At 47.2% G+C, this 26255-nt stretch overlaps 1 protein-coding gene across 3 annotated transcripts in view; it reads right to left on the bottom strand.

The window, feature by feature from the left end:
* Window positions 1–9422: 9422 nt before the first annotated feature.
* The window catches only part of TLL2 (tolloid like 2), a 183991-nt gene continuing 167158 nt past the window's right edge, over window positions 9423–26255 (bottom strand). For all 3 annotated transcript variants that reach the window (XM_026657770.2, XM_026657772.2, XM_026657771.2), the window contains 4 exons: window positions 25701–25828; window positions 16355–16568; window positions 15231–15481; window positions 9423–12257 (listed from right to left, as the gene is read on the bottom strand). In XM_026657770.2, the coding sequence (XP_026513555.1) occupies window positions 12123–12257; window positions 15231–15481; window positions 16355–16568; window positions 25701–25828 (728 nt within the window). In that variant the 3' untranslated portion in view covers window positions 9423–12122. The remainder of the gene's footprint in view (window positions 12258–15230; window positions 15482–16354; window positions 16569–25700; window positions 25829–26255) is intronic.

Genomic DNA, 26255 nt, shown 5'->3' with positions numbered 1-26255 from the left:
CAGGGTCAGAATAAGGTGCATGCAATTGACGCACATTCATATGTGCATGTCTAACTTACGCATGCGACTGAATGAGATAGCAGAAAGATGGTCTTGTGGTTAAGGAATTAGACTGGGACTCAGGAGACATGATTCAGTTCCTAGCTCTGCCACACACTTCTTAGGCAAGTCGCTTAATTGCTTTGTGCCTCAGTTTCCCAGCAGTAAAATGTTATTCCCTTCCTCCTGTCCTTTGTCTATATCATCTGTTTAAACTGTACGCTCCATGTCTGTATGGTGTCCAGCATAATGGGATTCTGATCTTAGATGGAGCCTCTGGATGCTACAATAATAATAATAATAATAATAATAATAGAGTAAGGTGGACAGAATAAGGTAGAGATGTGCTGCATTACAGAGAGATTCTGGTTTTGTGGGGAGGGGAAAGAACTGAAAGAAGGTAAAATAAATCCAGGGAGAAGCAGCTAACAGAGCTGGTCAAATCGAATCCATGACTCTATTAAGTTCACTTTCACAGGCATTTGACACATATTTTGTTGTACTCGCCCTGCTCTATAACTGGTGAAATACTATTTGGTGAATCCAGATGAAATTCACAGAATGATGTATTAAAAATGATTTGTTCTGCGATTTGCTCAGCCCTGGGGCGACGTTCCCCATCATGCAGGGAAAGGTTCCTTTTCCTCCTCTCCCTTACATTTTTAAACAGGAGCCTCGTGTGATTCAATGGCATTCACCCTGCAGGGTGGGAAATCCTCTCAGGGCAGGTGGAACTGTACAACCCCAGGGGCCCAATATTCATCCCTGCTAACTCCAGTGAGGTCATCATATAGGGGCATAGGGCACAGGCACTAAACTCTGGAGAGGAGCTCGAAACACTCAGATGCCCAGCATTGAAACAAACAAACAAACAACTTAAGGAAGAAAAAAGACATAACAGGATGAAAAGTGCAGCTACCTTGCTCTGTCTGCTCAGCTATTGCGCTTACAGGAAGAAAATTCTCTGTCATTCTTTTGGAGATCTAAAATGACCGAGGTGAAAGCTGCCTGACAATGCAGATGTTTTACCAGATCTTTATAATATCACAGTCTGGGAAATCTCTTTTTAAAAAAAGAATGAAAGGAGGACCTGTGTGAGAGAATTCAATTGTCAGTCGGGTATCAAGGCTAGGAGCAAGCGGGCAAACACTGGTGAGGAATTTCTGCACAAACAGCAGGGCGTGCCTGTCTATTAAATCCTCTCTTTCATTTTCTGTGCCTGTCCGATCAGTCTGCAGTGCAAACCCCCCCCCCCCCCCCCCCCCGAGAGAAATAGAATTATTCTTACTCACCATGTCAGACTGTTACCTGAGAAAGCCTGGCTCATATTCACGCTGACTGGCCGAGTCTGGAGTTAGCACTCTTCTTGTGTGGAGCTTATTGCTCTGTCACAAAGCAAGTTGCAGGTCCAGGAAGAGAACAATCGATGGCATTTACCTAAGCCAGGGACATCCTGGCTGAATCCCGAAGTAGCTGATCACAGCAGTTCCTTAAACTGACTGACGGGGCAGAGCACCTGAAAGCCTGGGTCTCTGGGACGCTGGGAATTTGCTTCCTTCCTATCTTGCTGGTGTCTGGCCATGCTCCTCCTGGCCATGTATATGAATTTATTAGCACCAGGCCCTTCATAAATTCTGCCTCTAAAAAAAAAAAAACCTGTTCCATCCCCTGCCCTTGTACTTTTATGGGGAACAATTTTTATTTACTTACTTTGTATCCGCTCATGTGGGTTGCCCGACTTTTATGATGTTTAGTGTGTACGCACTGCTAACAAGAACACATGATCCAACACTAAAGGCAACTCCTTTACCCAAAGGCCATCTTTGGAATTGTGGACCAACGAGCCTTACCTTCAGCACGCCTCACTACTTATTATTGTGGGGTTGCTCCTAAGTTCACACTTCTCTGGAAACTAAACGCAATTTCCAATGATTGACAGAGGAAACACGTGGACAAAGGTCCAGTTAGTGCCTGTGCTGGGTGTGCAAGGTGGGGTGGTGGAAGTTGAGGACACAGGCAGTCTCTCCCCTGTGGTACCCCTGTGACAAAGGGGGCCCCTGGACATGAGAGAGCAACTCCCATTGACTTTTCCCCTTGAGTGGGAGAACAGGGCCTGGACAGCAGGAGAAGTCCACAAGGCTAGTGGCATCTGGCCTCCTGCTAGACCTCTTTGCAGATGCAAGTTCCACACACTTACTCTATATCTACATGGCACACACTGGCAGTGGCGTGTAGGGTATGTGTAGCTACACACCACAGTGAAGAGCAGGCTGCGTCCACATGGCGGTGTGTAGCTACATGCAGCAGTGAAAGGCTCCAGCAATGGGAGTGGGACAGGTTCCCTGCTGCCCACTTCCATAGCTCCCCCCTAAGGCAGGGCTGTGCCTTAGTGCCACAATCTAGCCCTTTAAATTTACAAAGACATTTTCACAACAAAATATTGGGTGTATTGGCAAGTGGAGAGAATGTCAGATCAAAGATTGTCCCCATAGGCGCCGACTTCGTGGGTGCACCAGAGCTGAACAAAAATTAATGGGTGCTTAGCACCCTACTGGCAGCCAGCTCTGCCCCCGCCAGCACCTCCCACCCTCTGTCAACCCTGCCAAACAACCCCTCCCACTCCCTCCCAGCGCCTTCCACCCACCACGATCAGCTGTTCCGTGGTGTGCTGGAGGCAGTGGGAGGGGGTGGAACTGGGTGGGAAGAGGTGGGGCAGGGGCAGAGCGGGGTGGGAAGAGGCGGAGCGGGGGTGGGGGTTTGGGGGAAGGAGTGGAATGGGGGCGGGGCCTGGGTGGAGCAGGGGCGGGAAGAGGCAGGGTGGGGTGGGACTTGGGGGAAGGGGTGGAGTGGGGGCAGAGCAGAGGTTGAGCACCCCCGGGGAAAGGAGGAAGTTGTCCTGTGTTTGTCCCAACGGAAATCCTTCCTGGGACCTCAGGGTGTATCAGAAAACAGCCCCACTTTAAACTTTCCAGAGGACAGGAATAGTTACAGACTCCTTGTGGCAGTCTGTACCCCTATATTCACCTCTTTTACAAGACTATAATATATTTTGTACAAAGTCTGCCTTGTGAGGTATCATTTGAAAACTCAATGTGCTGATCATTATTGTCCTGGTAAAATATGGGTGGCAATAGTGTATATAAAGTTATGACATTACTGAGACATGATCCAAGTTTAGAAAAGCAGCCACAAACCAGTTCCTCAGAGACAAAAGGCAAATTGACACCTCGGCCAGGTGTCAACGAAATCAAATGGACTAATACCTGGTTAAGTGGCCATTCTTTGGCAGGAAAAAGGGTGTGAATGAGAAATTTCCATCTTGGCAAAGAACAGCTGGTGGTTCCTGTCCCCATAGATTTTCTGTCTCCCGAACCCCAGCTGGAGATGATTCTCAAAGAAGGAGGAAAACACTCCTGAAGTGATTCCTTCCTTTCTCTCTATTCATGGCAGCCACAACACCTGAGGTAAAAGAAACAGATTTAGACTGAGGGAGGGATCCTGGCAGAAAGGAATCCAGACAGTAAGGCTGATGAAGCATGTGGTGAGACAGACTTTTGCTTTGTATTCACTTAGCTTTTTAAGTTAGGCATTAGTTGCATTTACTTTTATTTTCTTGTAACCAATTCTGACTTTTATGCCTCATTACTGGTAATCACTTTAAATCGATCTTTCTGTAGTTAATAAACTTGTTTTATTGTTTTATCTAAATCAGTGTGCTTGGATTGAAGTGTTTGGGAAACTCACACCAGGAGTGGTTGCTTTCACAGCAACGCAGTGTAAAAGGCACCCCAGGTTGGAGTACTAAGGGGACACAACTGCTTACAAGTCCAGATTGTACCCTGGGGAATGTCACACCCCTGCAAGCACAGTCCGTTTCACTTGGGCTCTGATCCTGCCAATGCTTATGCATGTGCGTGTTTGATTTGGATTTTTTTTTAAAGCTTTGTCTATTTTCTCTTCACATTCCCTCTTAATTTCCAGCTTACCTTCCACCTGCTATAGGTGGTACAGGACTTCAGGGAATTCAGAAGTGTCCAAGCAATTGCCTTCGAGATGCTCCCTGTTTTGAGAGCAAATGAAGATACAAGGCCAAAGATTTTGGAAGTGAAGCGCTGGCTGGGTAAGTGGAGGAGGGTAGAGGGTTTAGGTTTTGTGGAACATTGGTCCACCTTCTATAGGGAGAAGAAGCTGTGTAGTTTGGATGGCTTCCACCTCAGCAGAAGGGAGACCAAGCTTCTCAGGTACTGGCTGGCTAGAGTAGTCAGGAGGGTGTTAAACAAACAACAAAGGGGAGGATAAAAAGAGGAAAGATGTGAGCACTCATTTAGCACAAAATCTATATTTTGAGAACAAAATTCATCAAAGAACCAAAGGACACAGAGAAGAAATTCTTGAATTGCTTATACACCCGATGCGAGGAGCATGGGTAACAGTCAAGAGGAATTGGAATTGCTCATTTATGAGCAGAAATTCAATCTAGTTGGTTTTACTGAAACCTGGTGGAATGGTTTTCATGACTGGAATGCTGAAATCACTGGTTATAACCTATTTAGGAAGGACTGAGTGGGCAAAGGGGGAAGAGGAGTGGCATGGTATATCAAAAATGGCATTACTTGTTTCCAAGTCACTGACAACTCAGAAGAAAATCATCTTGAATGCTTACAGATCAGTGTCTTAACAGAGAAAGGATGGGGTATTAATTGGTGTCTGCTACAGGCCATCAAATCACACTAGGGAACAGGATGACCAGCTCCTTACACTCCTATCTGTAATGTGTAAGAAAAAAAGCAGCAATTACATGGGGACTTCAAGTATCAGAGGGGTAGCCGTGTTAGTCTGAATCTGTAAAAAGCAACAGAGGGTCCTGTGGCACCTTTGAGACTAACAGATGTATTGGACCATAAGCTTTCTTGGGTAAGAACCTCACTTCTTGCATCTGAAGAAGTGAGGTTCTTACCCACAAAAGCTTATGCTCCCAATACTTCTGTTAGTCTCAAAAGTGCCACAGGACCCTCTGTTGCTTTTTATGGGGACTTCAGTTTGTTCAATTTATGCTGCCAGTACTAAAACATCCTCAGAATTTCTTAATGATATAGATGACAATTTCCTAACTCAAAAAATTTTGCATCCAACATGGAGGAATTTTCTATATTAGACTCTCATCTTGACAGATAAAGAGGAACTGATCACAGAACTAAAAATTAATGGTAGCGAAGGTACAAGTGATCATGACTTGATCACATTTAGAATGTGCAAGCAGAATAAAGTTCAGGCCAGTCATATGTATAGCTGATGCTTTAAAAGGGCCAATTTTACAAAGCTGAAAACAATTATGAGCCAAATCAGTGGGGGGCGGGGGGGGAGAATTTAATCAGAAAAATGTGAAATCATTTAAGAAAAATCTTTATAGATGCCCAAAAAACTACAATCCCACAATTGAGGAAGAAGGTCATGCCGGTTAAGAAAAACAATCTGGTTTAGAATGGGAAGTAAAGGCAGGTTTTTTATATATATATAACAAATGAAATAAAGGGGAAGTTGATAGTAATGAATATAAATCAGAAGCTAGGAATTGTAGAAAATTGATAAGAGAAGCCAAGGGACACAAGGAGAAATCTATGGTCAGCAGAGTTAAGGAATAAGGAATAACTCAATAAGGAAGAGTTTTTAACAATATTAGAAACAAAGAGAATCCTGACAAAATATTTGTCCATTACTAGATGAAAATGGTAATGATAATGATAATACAGAAAATGAAAAAGTGTTCAATAAATATTTCTGTTCTGGGGAAAAAAAAACAGATGATAATGTAGTCATATCATATGATAACACTTTTTCCCATTCCACTAGTATCTCAGGAGGATATTAAACAGCAACTGCTAAAGTTAGACATTTTAAAATCAGCTCGTCCAGATAACTTGCATCCAAGAGTTTTCAAAGAGCTGTCTGAGGAGTTCACTGGACTTGGGAATTTGCCTTGACTTTTTTTCAGCCGCTTTCAAATATTGATTTTGAATAAGTCTTGGAAAATTGGGGAAGTTCTAGAAAACTGGAAGAAAGCTAATGTTGTGCCAATTTTTAAAAAGGGTAAATATGATGATCGAGGTGACTATAGACCTGTCAGTCTAACATCAATCCCAGGCAAGATAATGGGACGGTTAATACCAGGACTCGATTAATAAAAATCTAAAGAAGGTTAATGTAATTAATCCCAATCAACATTATCTTATGGAAAAGAGATCTTCTCAAACTAGCTTGATTTTATTTTACTGAGATTACAGCTTTGCTTGATAAAGGTAATAGTGTTGATGTAAGCATTTGACTTGGTATCGCACGACATTTTGATTAAAAAAACAACATTATATATATAACTTATACTATATTAAATGCATTAATAACTGGCCAAGTGATGGATCTCAAAATATAACTGTAAATGGACAATGATCATTGAGTGGGTGTGTTTTTAGTGGGGTCCCGCAGGTATCGGTTGTTAGCCCTATGCTATTTAACATTATTATCAATGACCTGGAAGAAAACTTATAATTATCACTGATGAAGTTTGGAGGAGAGGTAAATAATGAAGAGGACAGGTCACTGATACAGAGCAATCTGGATTGCTTGGTAAATTAGGCCCAAGCAAACAATATATGTTTCAATATGGTTAAATGTAAATGTATATATCTAGGAACAAATAATGTAGGCCACACTTACAGGCTGGTGGACTCTATCCTGGGAAGCAGTGACTCTGAAAAAGATTTGGGAGTTGTGGTGGATAATCAGCTCAACGTTAGCTCCCAGTAGCCAAAAGAGCTAATGCTATCCCTGGATGTACAAACTGGGCAGGGCCGGCTCCAGGCACCAGCCCTCCAAGCATGTGCTTGGGGCGGCACCTGGAGGGGGGCGGCGCTCACCTGGGGAGAGCGGGGCCGCGGCCGGGCTCGCCACCCTCCTCCCGGCACTCCGGCCTGTCGGGGACGGCGGGGCCACGGCCAGGCTCTCCGCCCTCCTCCTGGCGCTCCGGCTGCCAGGGAGAGCAGAGCCGCGGCGGGCTCGCCGCCATCCCCCGGTGCTCCGGCCAGCCGGGGAGAGCGGGGCCACGGCCGGGCTCGCCGCCCTCCCCGCAGCGCTCCGGCCGGCCGGGAAGAGCGGGGCCGCGGCCGGGCTCGCTGCCCTCCCCCCGGCACTCCAGCCGGCCGGGAAGAGCGGGGCCACCCTCCCCCGGCGCTCCAGCCGGCCGGGGAGAGCGGGGCCGCGGCCGGGCTCTCCGCCCGGCGCTCCAGCCAGTCGGGGAGAGCAGGGCCCCGGCCGGGCTCACCGCCCTCCTCCCAGCGCTCCGGCCAGCCGGGGAGAGCGGGGCCATGGCCAGGCTCGGCGCCCTCCCCTGCTGCGCTCCCCGCCGGGGGGCGGCGGGAGGCTTTTTTGCCGCCCCAGGCAAAAAAGCCAGAGCCAGCCCTGAAACTGGGGAATCTTGAGTAGGAGTAGAGAGGTTATTTTACCTCTATTTGACACTGGTGTGACTGCCGGTGTAACACTGTATCCAGTTCTGGTGTCCACAATTAAAGAAGGATGTTGATGAATTGCAGATGGTTCAGAGAAGAGCCATGAGAATGATTAAATGAGTAGAAAACATGCCTTATAGTGATAGACTGAAGGAGCTGAATATTTTTAGCTTAGCAAAAAGAAAGTTAAGGGATGACTTGATCACAGTTTATACCGTGTTTCCCCTAAAATAAGACAGTGTCTTATATTAATTTTTGCTCCCAAAGATGCGCTAGGTCTTATTTTCAGGGGAGGTCTTATTTTTCCTGGAGCTTCGGGGCCTTATATTCCGGGGTGGCCTTATTATCGGGGAGGTCTTATTTTCGGGGGATGCCTTATATTACAGCGAGAGGCAAAACTGGAAGTAGGTCTTATTTTCAGGGGATGTCTTACTTTCAGGGAAACAGGGTAGCTGCCTACATAGGGAACAAATATTTGAAAATATTTGAAAAAATATTGGATTGCTCTTCAAGCTAGCAGAGAAAGGTATAATATGATCCAATGGCTGGAAGCTGAAGCTTGACAAATTCAAACTAGAAATAAGGTGTAAATTTTTAACAGTGAGGGTAATTATCCATTGGAACAACTTAGCAAGGGTCAATGGCTATTAGCCAAGGTGGTCAGGGATGCAACCCCATGCTCTGGGTGTCTCTAAGTCTCTGACTGCCAGATGCTGGGAGTGTACAACAGGAGATGGATCACTCAATAATTGCCCTTTTCTGTTCATTCCCTCTGAAACCTCTGGCACTGGCCACTGTCAGGAGACAGGATATTGGGCTAGATCGACCATTGGTCTGACCCAGTATGGCCGTTCTTATGTTCTTATATTTGAAAGTGGCTGAAGAAGAGTCAAGGCAAATTCCCAAGTCCTGTAAAATGACACAGCATTTTAGTCTTAATGGTTGTAGATGAGCAGAGGTGTAGGCGTTTATACAAGGAGGAGCTTTGTCTGGCATGTTCCTTAGGAAATGGAGGGGGACAGAAGGCAGCTGTGTAGCAGATATAGGCGGGAAACTATTTTTGATTATAAGCGCTGACTGGCTACTGAACACTGTGCTGCCCTAGGAGAGGAACCTGTTTTGCCTGTTTGTGGAGTGGGCTGTTAGGTTGGAGAAGAATCATCTCAAGGCACTAAAAACAGGGGTAAAGTTTCATGGCAACCTTGCTTAGCACTATGCCTGGGTTGTTTTCGCTTTGTGCTGCCACCTTCCCTGAGGAAAGGGCTGTGTGTATAAAAGAGGCTTGCCTTGCCTTCATCTTGCTCTCCCATGAGCTCTGCAGGCAAATGCCCTGCCCCAAGAATAGCTTAGTTCAGTTATCTCCATTCTGGGTACCTGGTGTCAATGGTTGTATTCTGGCGGTGACGCTTTGAGTGATCAGGCCTCTTTCCCCACCTCTTCAAAGCCGCTCACGGACTAAAACCTCATCTGGATGCAATACTGAATGTGCAAGAGGCACACTGGTGTGTTCTCTCTATTTGCAATGCTTAGGAGAGGGAGCAGCTGTGTTTTGGACCAGCTGCCTAACATCTTCTTTGAGCCCTGCAGCCTTTCAACTGCCCTCATTAATTCGGAAAATTTAGTAATACTTTTAAAATTCAAATTCAGCTTTGTTTCAGAAACTGAAGAAGGTATATCCCAACATGGTGTGACCCAATATCCAGGTGTGACCACTGGAACTGAAATAATTGTTGACAGAGTGACCGTTGTATTAGAGAACTTACCCCAGGCCAGAAAGGGCCATATGCCCGGGCATGCACACAATGTGTAACTGAATCCACATTCTTTAATGAATTTCGAGAGATCATTCTGGGCACAAACACATTTCAGATTATTCTTCCCCTCTGACTTTTTAAAAACTGACTTTATTTCATGAAATTTAAAACTACACAAAGACCAAAATATGTATACACTTTAAAGAGTTGGACTTTTTTTTTTTAAAAAGGAACCTTTTAGGCATATAGAATTATTGACTGTAAGCTCAGTCAAGACAGAAGGAAGAGAAATTTTTGCACGCATCCTTGGTGAAAGCACAGAGTAAACCAGTTGCTAATAAACTGTAACACAAAACACCTATTTGAATGCTAACAAATGTAGCAAATTGGTCAAACCACATTGCAAACTTTTGCAATGAATCAGAATATACAATTCAATGTCCAAGAAGAATCAGAAATGATGCTAAAAGGTGGAGCGAAAATACTTAATTTCAAAGGAAGCTTCTAAAGTAACTTTTCCCTCTCCAGACAGACTTCACTCCAACCAGAGAGGTGCTAAAGTATGAATTTCAGCCTGCAATGCAATTCACGACTTTGATTCTATTTTGCTAGAAGCAGAGATTATATTCCTGGCCCTGAGTTCCTTATTCATGCAACAGGCTCCAGTGTACCACAGTGAGAGATCACATACCTTGTCTTAAGCTTGCAAGAGAAGGCCACAAATAAACTTCAAAGAGAAACAAAGCAGATCCAAAAAAACCAAGCACTAAGTAATATGGTTTCAAATGGCCTGTAGAAAAGCTATGGTCAATGATACAGTATCGTTCACACTACACTGTGTAAGGCTTAGACTACTGGTCTTTTACATGCATTTATTTATATATATATATATATTGTATATATATTACTTTGCTTTTCCTGTTTTCAGCAAGAAAATATTTTCATGCATTTGCTTCACCTCCGTATTCACAATACTTGGACACCTATTTCATTTAAGAACTTTTGCAGGGGTGGCATTTTGTTTATAAACACATTTGGAAACAAACCTGTCCCCCAAGAACACTTTTGTGCCTGGCATTTGACACCAGGCTGCGCTTACTACAGTTCACACCTAGTGAAAGGGCGTCTCTCTGTAGCCTAACAGTACATTGGTTATGTAAACATATTAATCATTTGATTATAAATACTTCATTAAAGCTAACATACCACAGCTTTTAACTGTAATGCCCACGTGTGTCTCTTAAGGAACTGCTGTTCAGGATCAACTCTTTACTAGTCTACAGCACGATGCTTTATAATGATTTGTTAAAAGGCTCAGTTTCTCTCTGAAAGAAGTGCCAAACAGCTAGTTAATTCTCCAAACCTATGGCTTGATCGCTGGTTAACCCAGTGGCTGCCATGTACATAGTTATTTTTACAGTGGTCAGATCTAGATCTCAATGTGCTTTAACGAAAATTAAAGCAGCATCAGTAACAGAGGCACAGCAAGGTTAAGTGACCTGCTTAATGTCATACAGCGACTCAGGTGGAAACAGAAGCCAGCTGACCGCCGACTTCCCAGCCAACATGCTCAGTCTGTCCACTAGAGCATCCATGCACTTGACGTGTTGCCAGAGTTGTGTGGAGTTGAGTGTTGCTTTGTGCTACAAGTTCTCTGCCTTGGATCAGTTGGGTCACCAGCAGGGCAGGTTTTGAGTAGTTCTTGAATTCTCCTACCTTGTGTTTCAAGAGAATCAAGAAAACTGGCTGGATGCTGACAAGTCAATCACACAGAACGATGAGTCAGCGAGGGGAGTCCTTGGAAAGCAGCACAGGTGGAAAGAGAAATAGAGAACTCAAAGGCAGAGGTGGTATTATAAAGAAGCAATAATTTAGCGGAGGAAGGAGGGAAGGAAATCTGTGCAATAAAACCATCCTGCGTAACCAGGTGTTTTGCAAGCAAAGACGGGGTGGGGAGAAGTGTTCTTATTTAAGAACATAGGGATTGGTAGACAGGCCAGGACAGGGAGCCACCTAGTCTGGAATCCTGTGGGGGAAGATTGCTTCCTGACTCTGGCTAGCGAGCAGCTGGTGCAAGGAAGGTCCAGGTTGATATCCTTCCAAATTTTTATCCTAGCTAATGCCACAGCAGTTGCTATTAGTCACAGCCTTAGTCCTTAGCCATCACTTCAGAGTGCTTCTGTTATGACACATACCCTGTGGGGTTTCTGCACTTGTGGCGCTGTGGACTTCCTGTTGAACATGGTGCAATTAGCTAGCAGTCTTATAGTGACCCCGTGTCACCTTTACACACCGGCAGAATAACCAAAACAATAAATAAAACTGAATCTGGCTATCTGGAGTCACAACTGTGTGGTTTCCACTTATTGCACAGAGCAGTTCGAGCTGGTGAGGAAGGGGTAGGTAGGCAGCCCCATTCCTTTAAGGCCATCCCATTTGGTGGCTATCCACGTCATCTGTTTCACAGTACGATGTGTTAAGACAGCTATTGTGTATGCTACTTAGTAAGAGCCACCCCAACGGGAGGATGCAATAGACGAAGGCTTCTTCCAGTTCAGACTCTTTCTTCATTCAGCCCAGTGGCCAGGTGCACAAAAATACAAAGTTGATGCCCTGGCAGTCACGATTAGGAGAAAATACTGGGTCCTGGGTATGTTAGCGAGAGAGGGTCATGCTAGTAATTTCAAAGGCAAGCCTTCAGGACTGCATTCAGTTTTAGTTACAGAAAAATACTGTGCATTGCTTTAGGTCAGGCGCCCAGGAGTTTAAAAACAATCCCAGGTAGATGTCTCAATCCTCCACCTGGGAACGTCTATGAGGAACATCTGAGCTACTTTCTCATGTGCAGCGCGTCCTGAAATTTGGTACTCGTGTATCGGGCATGAAAGCCTTTCTTATTGATGGTGTCATCCGTATGGAATCGGATCATGATGGAATCCCCCGCAGAGTAGATTTCTTCCAGGGGCTGCAGGAGGGAAAACAAAACACTGGTCAGTGTACATGACAAGTAACTGTTCTCACCAGGACCAGAGGGTCTGAGGTCAAAGCCCTTGTGCTTACGCAGCAGGTCTGATGGGCAAGTGTTAGACCCAAATGCAGAATGTATCATTCCCTTCTGCCCTGCTCGCATTTCCCAGGCACTTTATAAAATGCGAGGAGGCATCTTATTTGACGGCTAGAAGGAAGAATCCCATGCACCGCTACAGGCTGGGGACCAACTGGCTAAGCAGCAATTCTGCAGAAAGGGACCTGGGGATTACAGTGGATGAGAAGCTGGATATGAGTCAGCAGTGTGCCCTTGTTGCCAATAAGGCTAACGGCATATTGGGCTGCATTAATAGCATTGCCAGCAGATTGAGGGAAGAGATTATTCCCATCTATTCAGCACTGGTGAGGCCACATCTGAAGTATTGCGTCCAGTTTTGGGGGCCCCCCACTACAGAAAGGATGTGGACAAATTGGAGAGAGTCCAACGGAGGGCAACGAAAATGATCAGGGGGCTGGGGCACATGACTTACGAGGAGAGGCTAAGGGAACTGGGCTTGTTTAGTTTGCAGAAGAGAAGAATGAGGGGGGATTTGATAGCAGCCTTCAATTACCTGAAGGGGGGTTCCAAAGAGGATGGAGCTCGACTGTTCTCAGTGGTGGCAGATGACAGAACAAGAAGCAATGGTCTCAATTTGCAGTGGGGAGGTCTAGGTTGGATATTAGGAAACACTATTTCACTAGGAGGGTGGTGAAGCACTGGAATGGGTTACCTAGGGAGGTGGGAATCTCCATCCTTAGAGGTTTTTAAGGCCCAGCTTGAGAAAGCCCTGGCTGGGATGATTTAGTTGGTGTTGGTCCTGCTTTGAGCAGGGGGTTGGACTAGATGACCTCCTGAGGTCTCTTCCAACCCTAATCTTCTATGTTCTAAGTGCAGGTGCCAGCTTTCATTACTAGAGAGCCTGATGGCTTGTACTGATATACAGCATTGACGGAGTGTTTTAGGGAGGGTTGCACAATGCACGCCCCCTCAATGTGGGCTCTATCCCCCTCTAGTGGCTGCTGGGCCACAGAAGTTGATGAGCCAGCTGAAGCTAATGAACCAGCGTCTTTCAGTTCAGGCAGCAGAGACTCATGCTCTTAGATCATAACACAAGAACTAGGGGTCACCAAATGAAATTAATGGGCAGCAGGTTTAAAACAAACAAAAGGAAGTATTTCTTCACACAACACACAGTTAACCTGTGGAACTTCTTGCCAGAGGATGTTGTGAAGGCCAAGACTATAACGGGGTTCAAAAAGAACTAGATAAGTTCATGGAGGATAGGTCCATCAATGGCTATTAGCCAGGATGAGCAGGGATGGTGTCCCTAGCCTCTGTTTGCCAGAAGCTGGGAATAGGTGACAGGGGATGGATCACTTGATGATTACCTGTTCTGTTCATTCCCTCTGGGGCACCTGGCATTGGCCACTGTCGGAAGACAGGATACTGGGCTAGATGGACCTTTGGTCTGACCCAGTTCTTATGTTAAGTGGTGCCAGGTTCAGTCCCTGCTGCTGACAATCCTCCCCGGGGCATGGTGGTACAAGTGGTGGCTCAACATGGGGCCTCTGGATGGGGATTAGACTTGCACTGCTGCTGTCCATGTGACTCAGCTCCTCTCTGCACAGAGGATCTCCAGAGGCAGAGGGTATTTCAGCCACCATGACCTACGCAGCCCTTGGCATTACTGCTAAGGTTGGCAGGAAGGGGGCTCATAGGGGGTACTGTGACACGGATGCCCCATGCCTTGGGAACTGTAGTGAATTCCAACATTCCCTTGATGCCCTTGATAGACATTTCAGAGGTGAATTCTCTGCTTTCAGTCCATGCAATCCCATTAAACTCAATGTAGTTGCCCAACATGCAAAGCACCGTGGCCGAAAGCCTTTATTTATCAAAGGCACAAAGTCACTGCATGTGCAGTTCTACAGACCCTCTGCAGCCCTGCCTCCAGCCTGCAGCTTCCCTGCCAGTTATTTCCAAGTAAAAGTTGCCTCTTTACCTGGCTGTCCACATGCCTCTCTTCTCCCCCAGATGCTGTCCTTCATTGTCAGGCTGTGTGCCTTGTTCACTATCTAATGTTTTTATGCCATGCTATCCCAGCTCCTAGGCCGGGACCTATTTAAAATGCACCACTGGAGGATTTGACCAATTATATTTTAATAGCTTCATTAAAATAGGTAGGTAAAATCCTCCCAACGGTGCATTTTAAATGGGGCCCAACCTAGGTGCTGGGATAGCATGGCATAAAAACATTAGCTAACAGTCAATGCAATTCCATCATGAGTCTATTCCAGACAGATGAGACTTCAAGAGCGTTCATAGGGCTGAGCCTCTGGATGGATCAACAGCAGAGGAAATTGAACCTGGAACCTCTGGATCAAACCCCACAATCCTCTTCTACCTGTAGCTGGCTCTTCCATCTCCAGATATTGTCCAGCCACCCTCGAGGGGGACAGAGCCCCATCCTGAGTGGGTGCGGGTTACTTATGCAAGCGGATTCCATCCTCTTCCCCTCTTTTCATTGTGTGACCTCAACGTACTTTGGCACCTTATTCTGCTACAAAGAGGCCAAGGATTAAATGGGTCACTGGAGGCTAAGCTTCTCTCCCCTAGACAGCACTCTCCCTCCAGGTTAGGGCTCAGGCACACTGGCTGGGCAGCCCACACCCCCAGCATCACCAGTCCTGCACAGTGTATAGATTAAGCCGCAGGTACCTCTGCTGGAGGCTGGTGACATCTGCAGGCGGGTGGGTGAAACAGAACACAAGGGATGCTCGTTGCCAGTTCAGGGCAGCTGGTAACGACTGTGTTGTCTGTCTGACTCGAAAGAGGGTGGAGCTTGCCCGCAGTGCATCCCCTTCCCCTGGATACAACTACGTCTAAGAAATTAACCTCTCCACGGCTTACCCCTGAGCCACAGAAGCGTCCCAGGCGGGGTGCAGTGCTGTCATAGCCGTCGTAGATCTCCATGTAGTCGTAGCCGCAGTCGGCCTCCTCCTCTAGTTCAAACGTCTGAAATATTAATTCGACTCCGTAGCCATCTTCTGCCACGATAACCCAGTCGCAGTTGGACTGGCCTGGGTAATTGTTATCCCCAAACTGGGCATGGGAATACAGCTCTTTAGTTCGTACGTCAGCCTTCAGGCGCCCGCCGCACTCTGGAGCAAAGAGACAGCATGTTGTATAGCCTTCCTGAATATCCTCACTGCTCAACACGGCCTAGACATCTCCTCCCAGCATCGCCCAGCGGGGAGAGTTGGGGAGCGCCTGTCAAAGGGGCACATTTAACAGTGAGGGGAACCGATTGCCAAGGGATGTGGTAAAATCTCCAGTCATCTGGAGCCTCTGAAACAAGATTGGATGTCTAAGAGATTATTGTGCTCTAGATCAACCACGTTTGGCTCAATAAAGAGATCAGTAGGTGAAGATCTACGGTCTGTGCAGGTCAGACCAGATCATCATGAGGAGCCCTTTTGGCCTTAAAACCTGGGGACTTGGCTACATGTGGAAAATTACCACCACAACTGTATGGGTATAATTATATTGGCATAGTTATGCTGGTAAAACTCCCCATGGGGACACTTACCCTGAAATAAGAGCGCTTTTTCCTGGTTTAGTTTATGTTGCTTTGAAAGTAGTATAAACTAAATCAGGGGGAAAACACTCTTATTCCAGGATAAGAATATCCATATGTAGATTATTACTGGCTATAGCTAGGCTGGTAATTCTCCCCATGTAGACAGCACCTAGGAGGCTAGAGGTTAGAACAGGCAAGTCCCATACAGGTAGGGGATGGTTGGCATGAATGGTACAATGCAATGGATGCTCCAGTTGCTTGTTGGTGTAGTCTGTATTTGCTGGTTAATACTCAGATTGGGTCATTTCTTTGGGAACAACTTTGTTGTGACCTGTCTAGTCTTATGTGAATGGGCACTGTCTGATTTTGGGGGGTCTCTCTTGCCCTGGCAATATACACAGTAAGTTGTAGCCTTCCCAGTATCATTGGAGTAGTAGCAGAAAACCCAGCTTACCTGTGCTATGCTTTGCCTGGAAGCCTTTTCTTTGCACAGACGCATCAGAGTAAAACCTGAGGAACATCTTGTTAGTAGATGCCACCACCGGATCCGGTTTCTTGCTGCCACAGAAGCGGCCAAGGATGGGTGACTTGCTGTTGGGGCCGTCGTACATTTCCAAGTGGTCGTAGGCGCACTCCTGGTGCTGCTCAATCTCAAACTCATTGAATGTCTACAACGCAAGCATCAACAGCGAGAATTAAACCTCTCCATAAGACGTGAAAGAAACTGACACTCCTCTGACAGTATTTAACACAGGATGTAGGGCAAAGCAGGATATACCAGGAGAAATGATGCCAAGACTGTATGGTGTTTCTCTCCCCTTGTAGCACCCAGTCAGACATATACAAGGCCTGGTCTACACTAAGAGTTTAATTCGAATTTAGCAGCGTTAAATCAAATTAACCCTGCACCTGTCCACACAACGAAGCCATTTATTTCGAAATAAAAGGCTTTTAAAATCGATTTCTGTACTCCTCCCCGACGAGGGGAGTAGTGCCAAAATCGATATTGCCATTTCGAATTAGGGTTAGTGTGGCCGCAATTCGACGGTATTGGCCTCCGGGAGCTATCCCACAGTGCACCATTGTGACCACTCTGGACAGCAATCTGAACTCGGATGCACTGGCCAGGTAGACAGGAAAAGCCCCACCAACTTTTGAATTTCATTTCCTGTTTGCCCAGCGTGGAGAGCACAGGTGACCACGCAGAGCTCATCAGCACAGGTAACCATGCAGTCCGAGAATCGAAAAAGAGCACCAGCATGGACCGTACGGGAGGTACTGGATCTGATCGCTGTATGGGGAGAGGATTCCGTGCTAGCAGAACTACATTCCAAAAGACGAAATGCCAAAACATTTGAAAAAATCTCCAAGGGCATGATGGAGAGAGGCCACAATAGGGACTCATGTCAGTGCCGCGTGAAAGTTAAGGAGCTCAGACAAGCCTATCAAAAAACAAAGGAGGCAAACGGTCGCTCCAAGTCAGAGCCGCAGACATGCTGCTTCTACGCTGAGCTGCATGCAATTCTGGGGGGCCGCCACCACTACCCCACCTCTGACCGTGGATTCCGAGGCGGGGGTAATCTCAGCCATGCCTGAGGATTCTGCGGACGGGGAAGATGAGGAGGAGGATGACGATGAGCTTGCGGAGAGCACACAGCACTCCATTCTCCCCAACAGCCAGGATCTTTTTCCCAGCCTGACTGAAGTACCCTCCCAACCCCCAGACAATGAGGCCATGGAAGGGACCTCTGGTGAGTGTACCTTTGTAAATATAAAACATGGTTTAAAAGCAAGCGTTTTTTAATGATTAATTTGCCCTGAAGACTTGGGATGCATTCGCAGCCAGTACAGCTACTGGAAAAATCTTTTAACATGTCTGGGGATGGAGCAAAAATCCTCCAGGGACATCTCCATGAAGCTCTCCTGGAGGTACTCCAAAAGTCTTTCCAGAAGATTTCTGGGCAGTGCAGCCTTATTCCATCCTCCATGGTAGGACACTTGACCACGCCATGCTAATAGCAAGTAATCTGGTATCATTGCATGACAAAGCCTGGCAGCGTATGGTCCCGGTGTTTGCTGGCATTCAAGCAACATCTGTTCTTTATCTTGCTATGTTATCCTCAGGAGAGTGATATCGCTCATGGTAACCTGGTTGAAATATGGGAATTTAATTAAGGGGACATTCATAGGTAGCCGTTCCTACTGGGCTGTTTGCCTGTGGCTGAAAAGAAATCCTTCCCTGCAGTTAGCCAAGCGTGGGGGTGGGGAGGGCGGAAATTGGCTCTGAGCTTTTCGCGTTTGGCTAGCAGGGATCTTCCCTGATACCAGCCATGCGGTGGGGGGAGGGGTAAAGCGATCATCCCAGAGAATTGGATGCGGGGGGGTTAGTTTGGTTTCTGCTGCTGCACGTTAACAGGAAAACCGCAGCACTCAACGGGCTTTGTATGTGGGAAAGGAGCTGAAAGACAATGGCTTACCATGGCCACATGCAAGCCGAATTCTGTTGCCCGGACCTGTGTCTGTGATCTCTAACACCAAAGCCGCAGGCACTCAATATTAAGATGCAAAATGTGACCTTGTACCGAAATCACGTGTTATGTAATGTGAATAGTGTTTTTCACCGTGAAAGAGTATAAGCATTGTTCTGTAAAATGTATCTTTTTAAATACTTCTGTACCTTTTTTCCCTCCCTCCCGCAGCTGCAAATTTTTCAAGCCTCCCTCCTCCGTCCCGAAGGCTATCTCAGATAAGGTGTCGAAAAAAAAGGACGAGAGACTAAATGTTCTCTGAAATCATGGAATCCACCCGCAATGAAAGAGCTCATCTGAATGAGTGGAAGGACACGGTATCAAAGTACAGGAAAGATGCCAGTGAACGCGAGGCCATGAGGGACGCTCGAGATGAGAGGTGGCAGGCTGCAACGCTGAGGCTGCTGCATGATCAAACGGACATGCTCCGGCATCTGGTGGAGCTTCAGGAACGGCAGCAGGATCACAGAGTGCCACTGCAGCTGCTGTATAACCTGCCTCCCCCCTCACCATGTTCCATAGCCTCCTCACCCAGACGTGTAAGAACGCGTGGCGGGGGGGCTCCGTGCACCTTCCCACTCCACCCCAGTGGACAGCCCAACCAAAAGGCTGTCATTATATTGAACTTTTTTAGTGGCCTTTTCCTTCCCTCCTATCCTCTTCCCAAACCCCACCCGGGCTACCTTGTCAGTTCTCTCCCTCTTTTTATAATCAATTAATAAAGAATACATGATTTTTAAATGATAGTGACTTTATTTCCTTTGAAAGCAAGCTGTGCTCGAGGGGGGGGAGGATGGTTTGCTTACAGGGAATGAGACAATCAAGGGGGCAGGTTTTCAACAAACAGAACTTTCACACCGTAGCCTGGCCAGTCATGAAACTGGTTTTCAAAGCTTCTCTGATGCGCAGCACTTCCTGGTGTGCTCTTCTAATCACCCTGGTATCTGGCTGCACGTAATCAGCGGCCAGGCGATTTGCCTCAGCCTCCCACCCCGCCATAAAGGTCTCCCCCTTACTCTCACAGAGATTGTGGAGCACACAGCAAGCAGCAATAACAATGGGAATATTGGTTTGGCTGAGGTCTGAGCGAGTCAGTAACGTGTGCCAGCGACCCTTTAAACGTCCAAATGCACATTCTACCACCATTCTGCACTTGCTCAGCCTGTAGTTGAACAGCTCATGACTACTGTCCAGGCTGCCTGTGTACGGCTTCATGAGCCATGGCATTAAGGGGTAGGCTGGGTCCCCAAGGATAACTATAGGCATTTCAACATCCCCAACGGTTATTTTCTGGTCTGGGAAGTAAATCCCTTGCTGCAGCCGTTTAAACAGAGTAGTGTTCCTGAAGACGCAAGCGTCATGAACCCTTCCCGGCCATCCCACGTTGATGTTGGTGAAATGTCCCTTGTGATCCACCAGTGCTTGCAGCACCATTGAAAAGTACCCCTTGCGGTTAATGTACTGGCTGCCCTGGTGCTCCGGTGTCAAGATAGGGATATGGGTTCCATCTATCGCCCCACCACTATTAGGGAATCCCATTGCAGCAAAGCCATCCACTATGACCTGCACATTTCCCAGAGTCACTATCTTTGGTAGCAGCAGCTCAGTGATTGCTTTGGCTACTTGCATCACAGCAGCCCCCACAGTAGATTTGCCCACTCCAAATTGATTCCCGACTGACCGGTAGCTGTCTGGCGTTGCAAGCTTCCACAGGGCTATCGCCACTCGCTTCTCAACTGTGAGGGCTGCTCTCATCCTGGTATTCTGGCGCTTCAGGGCAGGGGAAAACAAGTCACAAAGTTCCATGAAAGTACGCTTATGCATGCGAAAGTTTCGCAGCCACTGGGAATCGTCCCACACCTGCAACACTATGCGGTCCCACCAGACTGTGCTTGTTTCCTGGGCCCAGAATCGGCGTTCCACGGCTATAACCTGCCCCATTAACAGCATGATCTCCAAAGCACCGGGGCCCGCGGTTTGATAGAATTCCATGTCCTTATCACTCTCGTCGCCGCGCTGCTGTAGCCTGCTCCTCCTCACCTGGTTTTGCAGGTTCTGGTTCAGCATAAACTGCATGATAACGCGCGAGGTGTTTACAATGTTCATGACTGCTGTCTTGAGCTGAGCGGGCTCCATGCTTGCCGTGGTATGGCGTCTGCATTGTTCACCCAGGAAAAAAGGTGCGAAACGGTTGTCTGCCGTTGCTTTCCCGGAGGGAGGGGGAGGATGTACCTAGAACCACCCGCGACAATGTTTTTGGCCCCATCAGGCATTGGGATCTCAACCCAGAATTCCAATCGGCAGAGGAGACTGCGGGAACTATGGGATAGCTACCCACAGTGCAACGCTCCGGAAGTCGACGCTAGCCTCGGTACATGGACACACACAGCCGAATTACTGTGCTTAGTGTGGCCGCATACACTTGACTTTATACAATCGGTTGCAAAAAATCAAATTCTGTAAATTCGGATTAATCCCGTAGTGTAGACATACCCCAAGAGCAGAGTTACTTGCTTTTCTGGAAAGAGCATAAACAGAATTAATGCCTGATTGCATGGGTGAATGTGGATGTGGGGCTGTGAATAATCTGGTGGTTTTTAGGACCATGTTATATATTCTATTACCTCCTCCACAAATACATTAACAGAACATTAAGGTTGCAAAGTCAAGCACTGAAAAAGTTAGGAAATGCCTGAGTTAGGATTGCCTGGTCAATCTTAACTGTGCCCCCTTGTGCATATCCATTATGATACAGTCTTTAAATACAAGATCACATACTATTTTCCCCCCAGAGGGCTCCTGCATCATTCAGTGCATAGGTACTTATTCAATATTTCTTTTTAGCCCCCTCATTCAGTGTGTGGCCCCAGGGCTTCTGCACACCATCCAAATCCTGCACTGAATATAAAAGTATGAATTTCTTCCTTGGTGTTTCTATGGTGCTCACCCCCTAGTATCTGAGTGCTTCACAAACACTGCTGAATGTATCTTTGCAACAAAAGCCTTTGGAATTAGCTGGTGGCATTATCCCCATTTTATAGCCGGGGACCGAGGCCAAAACTGTTGGATGTTTCCACGAATTTTGCGTGCCCAATCTGAGATATCTACAGCCTTATTTTCCAGAGTAAGTAGCATTCTATAGTGACTTTATGTTCAAAGCACAGCTCCTGACATCAGCTGCAGATGGGAGCCCCCAGCAGTTCCACACATCAGGCCCCAGGTGTCTCAGACTGAACATCAGAAAAAGAGGAACACACCATTAGGGGCCACCTGTGAAAACGGTAGGTTAAGTGAGTTGTCCAGCATCACACAAGGACTCCATGGCAGGAGAGAATCCACGGTGACATTCACCTTCCTCTTCTCTTCCCTGCCTCATTCACTGCACACTTTCCAACTTCTGCAGGGCCTACAGACAACAGCCTCCTTCACTGCACAACCTTGATTCATCGCCAGAGCTGGTCCAGGCTGTGCACTGAATGAGACAGGGATCCTGCAGGAAAAATAGCATGTGATCCTGTAATTAAAGCTTATGCGCTAGGGTACAGTCATGGGAAGGCTGAAAAAAAGTTGCGAGGTGCTCCCAGCTCCGCCTCTCATTCAGGTCAGCTATGGTCATATAGAAAACTACCAACACACCCCAACACTATACTAGAGCTCTGGATTGATTCATAGTGTTCAAATGTGGAAAATGTCTCTCCTCACTGTCATATTTTTGTCCTTCTGCAGCATCTTCCATCTGAAGATCACAATACATTTTGCCACTATTCCGAATGGGATTAAGGATTTAATGGATTAGCAGCAGGCTAACTGACAGATCTCTAAAAGCAGTGGTGAGTGAGGAATCCTCAAATAACGGAGATGTTGCTAATGGGATGCTGCAGGGATCCTTGCCAATATTACTAGTCACCATTTTTATCAATGATCTGGAAGTAAACCTCAAATCCCTGCTGATAGAGGACACAGACGGGGGAGGGGTAAACCATGAGGAGAGGGCGATCTGAATCGCTTGGTAAACTGGGCTGTTACAAATACACTGTGTTTTTATACAAGCAAATGCAAAGTTACCCATCTGGGAACAAGGAACACAGTGACTTTGAAAAGGATTTAGAGGTCACAGTGGACAAGCAACTCACGTGCTCTCCATGCAATGCTGTGGCGATGCGATCCTTGGATGTATCAACAGGAGAATAGTGAGCAAGAGAAGGGAGGTGATTTTACCTCCGTCTATGGCACTGGGGAGACCAATACCAGAATACTGCATACAGTTCTGGTATCCACATTATAAGAAGGATGTTGAAAAATTGGAGAGGGTGCAGAGAAGAGTCACAAAACCAATTTGAAGGCTGGAGAAAAATGCCTCATGGTGACAGGCTTAAAGAGCTCAATCTGTTCCGAAAGAAGATTGAGAGGTGGCTCGATTATGGTGTTTCTAAGGTACCTTCTCAAGGAGAAAATGCCCGGTACTAAAGGGCCCATTAATCTAGCAGAGGAAGGCAGAACAATAACCAATGGCTGGAAGCTAAAGCCAGACAAATTCAACTTAAAATTAAGGCCCAATTATTATTATTTTTAAAGTGAAGGTGATTAACTATTGGAACAGACTATCAAGGTGGATTCTCTTGGTCTTCAAATCAAGACTGGATGACTTTCTGGAAGAGATGCTTTATCCAGACACAAGTTATTGGGTTCATTAACAGCCTGTGACATACAGGAGGTCAGTGGGTGCTCAGACCTTGTGGTCAGGGCAGGAGTCGGAGTAGGGAGTCAAGGCAGGGGTCAGAACTGGTGTCAGAGTCAGGAGTCAAGCCAGGGGTCAGACAGGAAACAGGAGCCGGAGCCAAAGGCCAGCGCTAAGACAGAATCCCAGGAGTCGGAGCCAAGGGTTGGAGCCAGGGCAAGAAGGTTCAGGAGCCGGGGATAGGGCAGGGCCAAAGTCAGGAACGGGGACTAGGCTTGGAGCCAGGTGGCAGACAGCAGCAGCAAGTCAGGATCCACCTTATTGCACAGACAACTTCCTGTGTCTCCTTCTGGCTTAAATAGTGTATTCGGTCCAATCAGGGGTTCTGGGGCTCTTCCAATCAGGTGCCTGTGGGCGGTACCTTCAGTGGAGCGTAAGGCCTTATGGCTCCCAATTCTCCAGTTGCTAGCAGAGCTGTCAGGTGGTAGCAGCCCACGGGCCCAGGGATCAGGACCTGCAGATCCCCACAGTCAGACAAGATGATCTAATTGTCCCCTCTGCCCTTAAGCTCTATGAATTAATGAGTGTCACAATTAATCAGCCCCACATCTCTCCCCCGAGGGAAGTCAATATTATCTCCACGCCAAAGAAGGGAACAGCTGGGTTCCCTCCCTGTGCACTAAACCCCTGCAGACCATCTCCTGCAGACTCACAAATAGAACCGAAGTCACTTGATACGCAAGGCTGTGCTGTAGTGGCAAGATCCTCCATTCTCTGGTGTGCTCTCATCACCTCTGGAGCCATTCCAGTGTCTAGAGGACATTAAGCCTAGACCTGTGTGCTCTGCAGGCTGCGTCAGTGCCCGTGTTATGCACCAAAATGTCAATCAAGAATCGGTGCCCCTGGTATTCGACATCCCCTGCCACACATAGGACCTCTTGTAAACTAGGCCGATCTCTTCCAAAGAATCCCAGCAGGAGGAGAGAGACAGATAGCTATCGCCACGTTGGATTTTCAAATGCTCCTAAGTCCCATTTTCAGAAGTGACTTAGCCACTCAGGAGCGTGCCCCCCATTGACTTTCAATGAGACTGAGGCTCCCAAGGCATGTCTGAAAATTATACTCTCCATCCCTGTCTCAGGAGCCTCCAAAGGAGAATCAGAGTTCAAGGCCAGAAGGGACCAGAGTCTAGATCATCCAATCTGACCTCCTTTGTATCACAGAGGGGTCCCCTCTCTAGGTAGCATGAGCCACAGTGCCTCCCTGTTCTCATGGGCTGAAAGCTCTGCCCCCAGGGCTCTGAAAGCTGCTGAGAGGTTTTATTTATTTATTTATTTTAAGTTACTCCAGGTCAGGGATAGCTCATCACCTACATACACAGCCATACTCAGGGGTTCCCATTTACAATGTGTGGTGGGAGCCATTAGCAACCAAGATCAGCCCTACATGGGGAACAGGAAATAACTGCCTCTCCTCAGAAGCCCTGTGTACACTAGCAACTGCTTGCAAATGTTGACTCTCATCGTACCACTGTGTGGCTTGAGATAAATGGCGAACTGGAAATCCTGACTGATGAGACAAATAAAAGCATCTATCTACCTTCAAGCAATCAGCTACGGTCTCTTTAGCTGCAGTTTCCTGTCACATCCACCATGAATGCCCTGCGTTTGTTATACTATTAACTTTAAAGCACTCTCACCCATTGTACCAGTGACGTGTGGAAAGGTTAAGTAGGGTACATATTGCTGCCAAAGGTGGGGTGGGCTTTGCTAACAACAAGAAAGACAGCCCCATTATTTGAAGAATCCTTTGTGAGAGGAAAGTTGGTCCAGTGGTTAAGTCACTAACCTGGCATTTGGGAGATGTGAGTTCAAATCCCAGTTCTACCACTAACTTCTGTATAGACTTGGGCAAATCCTTTAATCTACCCTGTACCTCGGAACCTCATCTGTAAAATGGGGTGCCATTTCACACACAGGAATGCTACAAGAATAAAGTCCCATTCACGATGGGAGGTGCTCAGATAGTACAGTGAGGAGGGATGCTAAGGGTCTGTTTACACTGCAAAAATGAACTCTGTGTCAAAGCCCCAGTTCAACTAACTTGGGCTCATGCCACAGGCTAAAAAGGACAGTGCAGAGATTCCTGCACAGGCCAGAGCCTGGGCTCTGAAGCCCGGGCTTAGGGTGGGTCTCAGAGCTCCAGCAGGTTTCGGTTTTTTTCCCCCCAGCGCAGATGTAGCCATAAGTACCTGGGCAGATGGATCCTACTTGCAATGGGAGGACGAGGACAGGACAGTATGCACTTGCTATACCTGTACTCAAGGGGGTGCGCCCCTGACCTCCTCTCCCAACACCTCTTTAGCAGCATGAGCACCCGCAAGGTCACTGCCTCTTCCACCTCCTGCCCCTTACAAGCACAGAGGGGGCCACACAGTCTGACCAGCTCCATCTGAGCCACTCCACCCTCCAGCTCACCAAGGTTCTGGGTAAAGCGCAGCGTTCACTCACCCCCAGCACACAGCATATGGACAGTGTTCATAAAAAGAAAAGCAGAGTTAATCCCCCGGCCCCCCTCCTCCCAGGGTTACTCACGATTTTCACCCGGTGGCCGGGAGTCGCGGAAATGTTCCAGGTGCATTCCTTCCGGCTGGGGTACTTATCAGGCCAGTTTGGACTCGCCATTGTTCCTTCTGCACTGCTCACTTTGTGCTCACAGCCAGCTTGGGAGAGAGAAAACCCAGTCACCTAGTCAAGTCCCTGTACTTGTAGTGTGCTAGAGGCAGCTCCCAGGCCAAGATGTGGCAAAACAGGAGAAGGATTTAATCATGGAAGAGACTCTCTTTTATAATTGCTGTGTACACTGTGCCCCTGGGAGGGCTGTTAGCTGCTAGGGCAGGGCAACCTGGGACCTCTGGATCTTAAAGCATGAGTCTCTACTGCCACAGCTACAACACCCATCTTAGCCACGGCTGCAGCAGGCTCATGTGTCTCTGTAGCTCAGAGAAGGACAGAGCCCCACCCTGCCTGGGCAGGGGTTACAGTTCTATCTCCTATACCAGGAGCGGGGAGCAGTAGGGCAAGTGCACTTCCTTGTCTCACATGCTGAGCTTCCCCACAGAACCTGTGGGCGTTCTGCTCCCACCCTGG

This window comes from Terrapene carolina, unplaced genomic scaffold, assembly GCF_002925995.2.
Source record: "Terrapene carolina triunguis isolate 2854851 unplaced genomic scaffold, T_m_triunguis-2.0 Scaffold310, whole genome shotgun sequence".
Lineage (NCBI taxonomy): Eukaryota > Metazoa > Chordata > Testudines > Emydidae > Terrapene > Terrapene triunguis.
Note: the sequence above shows the minus strand (reverse complement) of the source record. Positions and strands in the feature narration are given on the sequence as shown.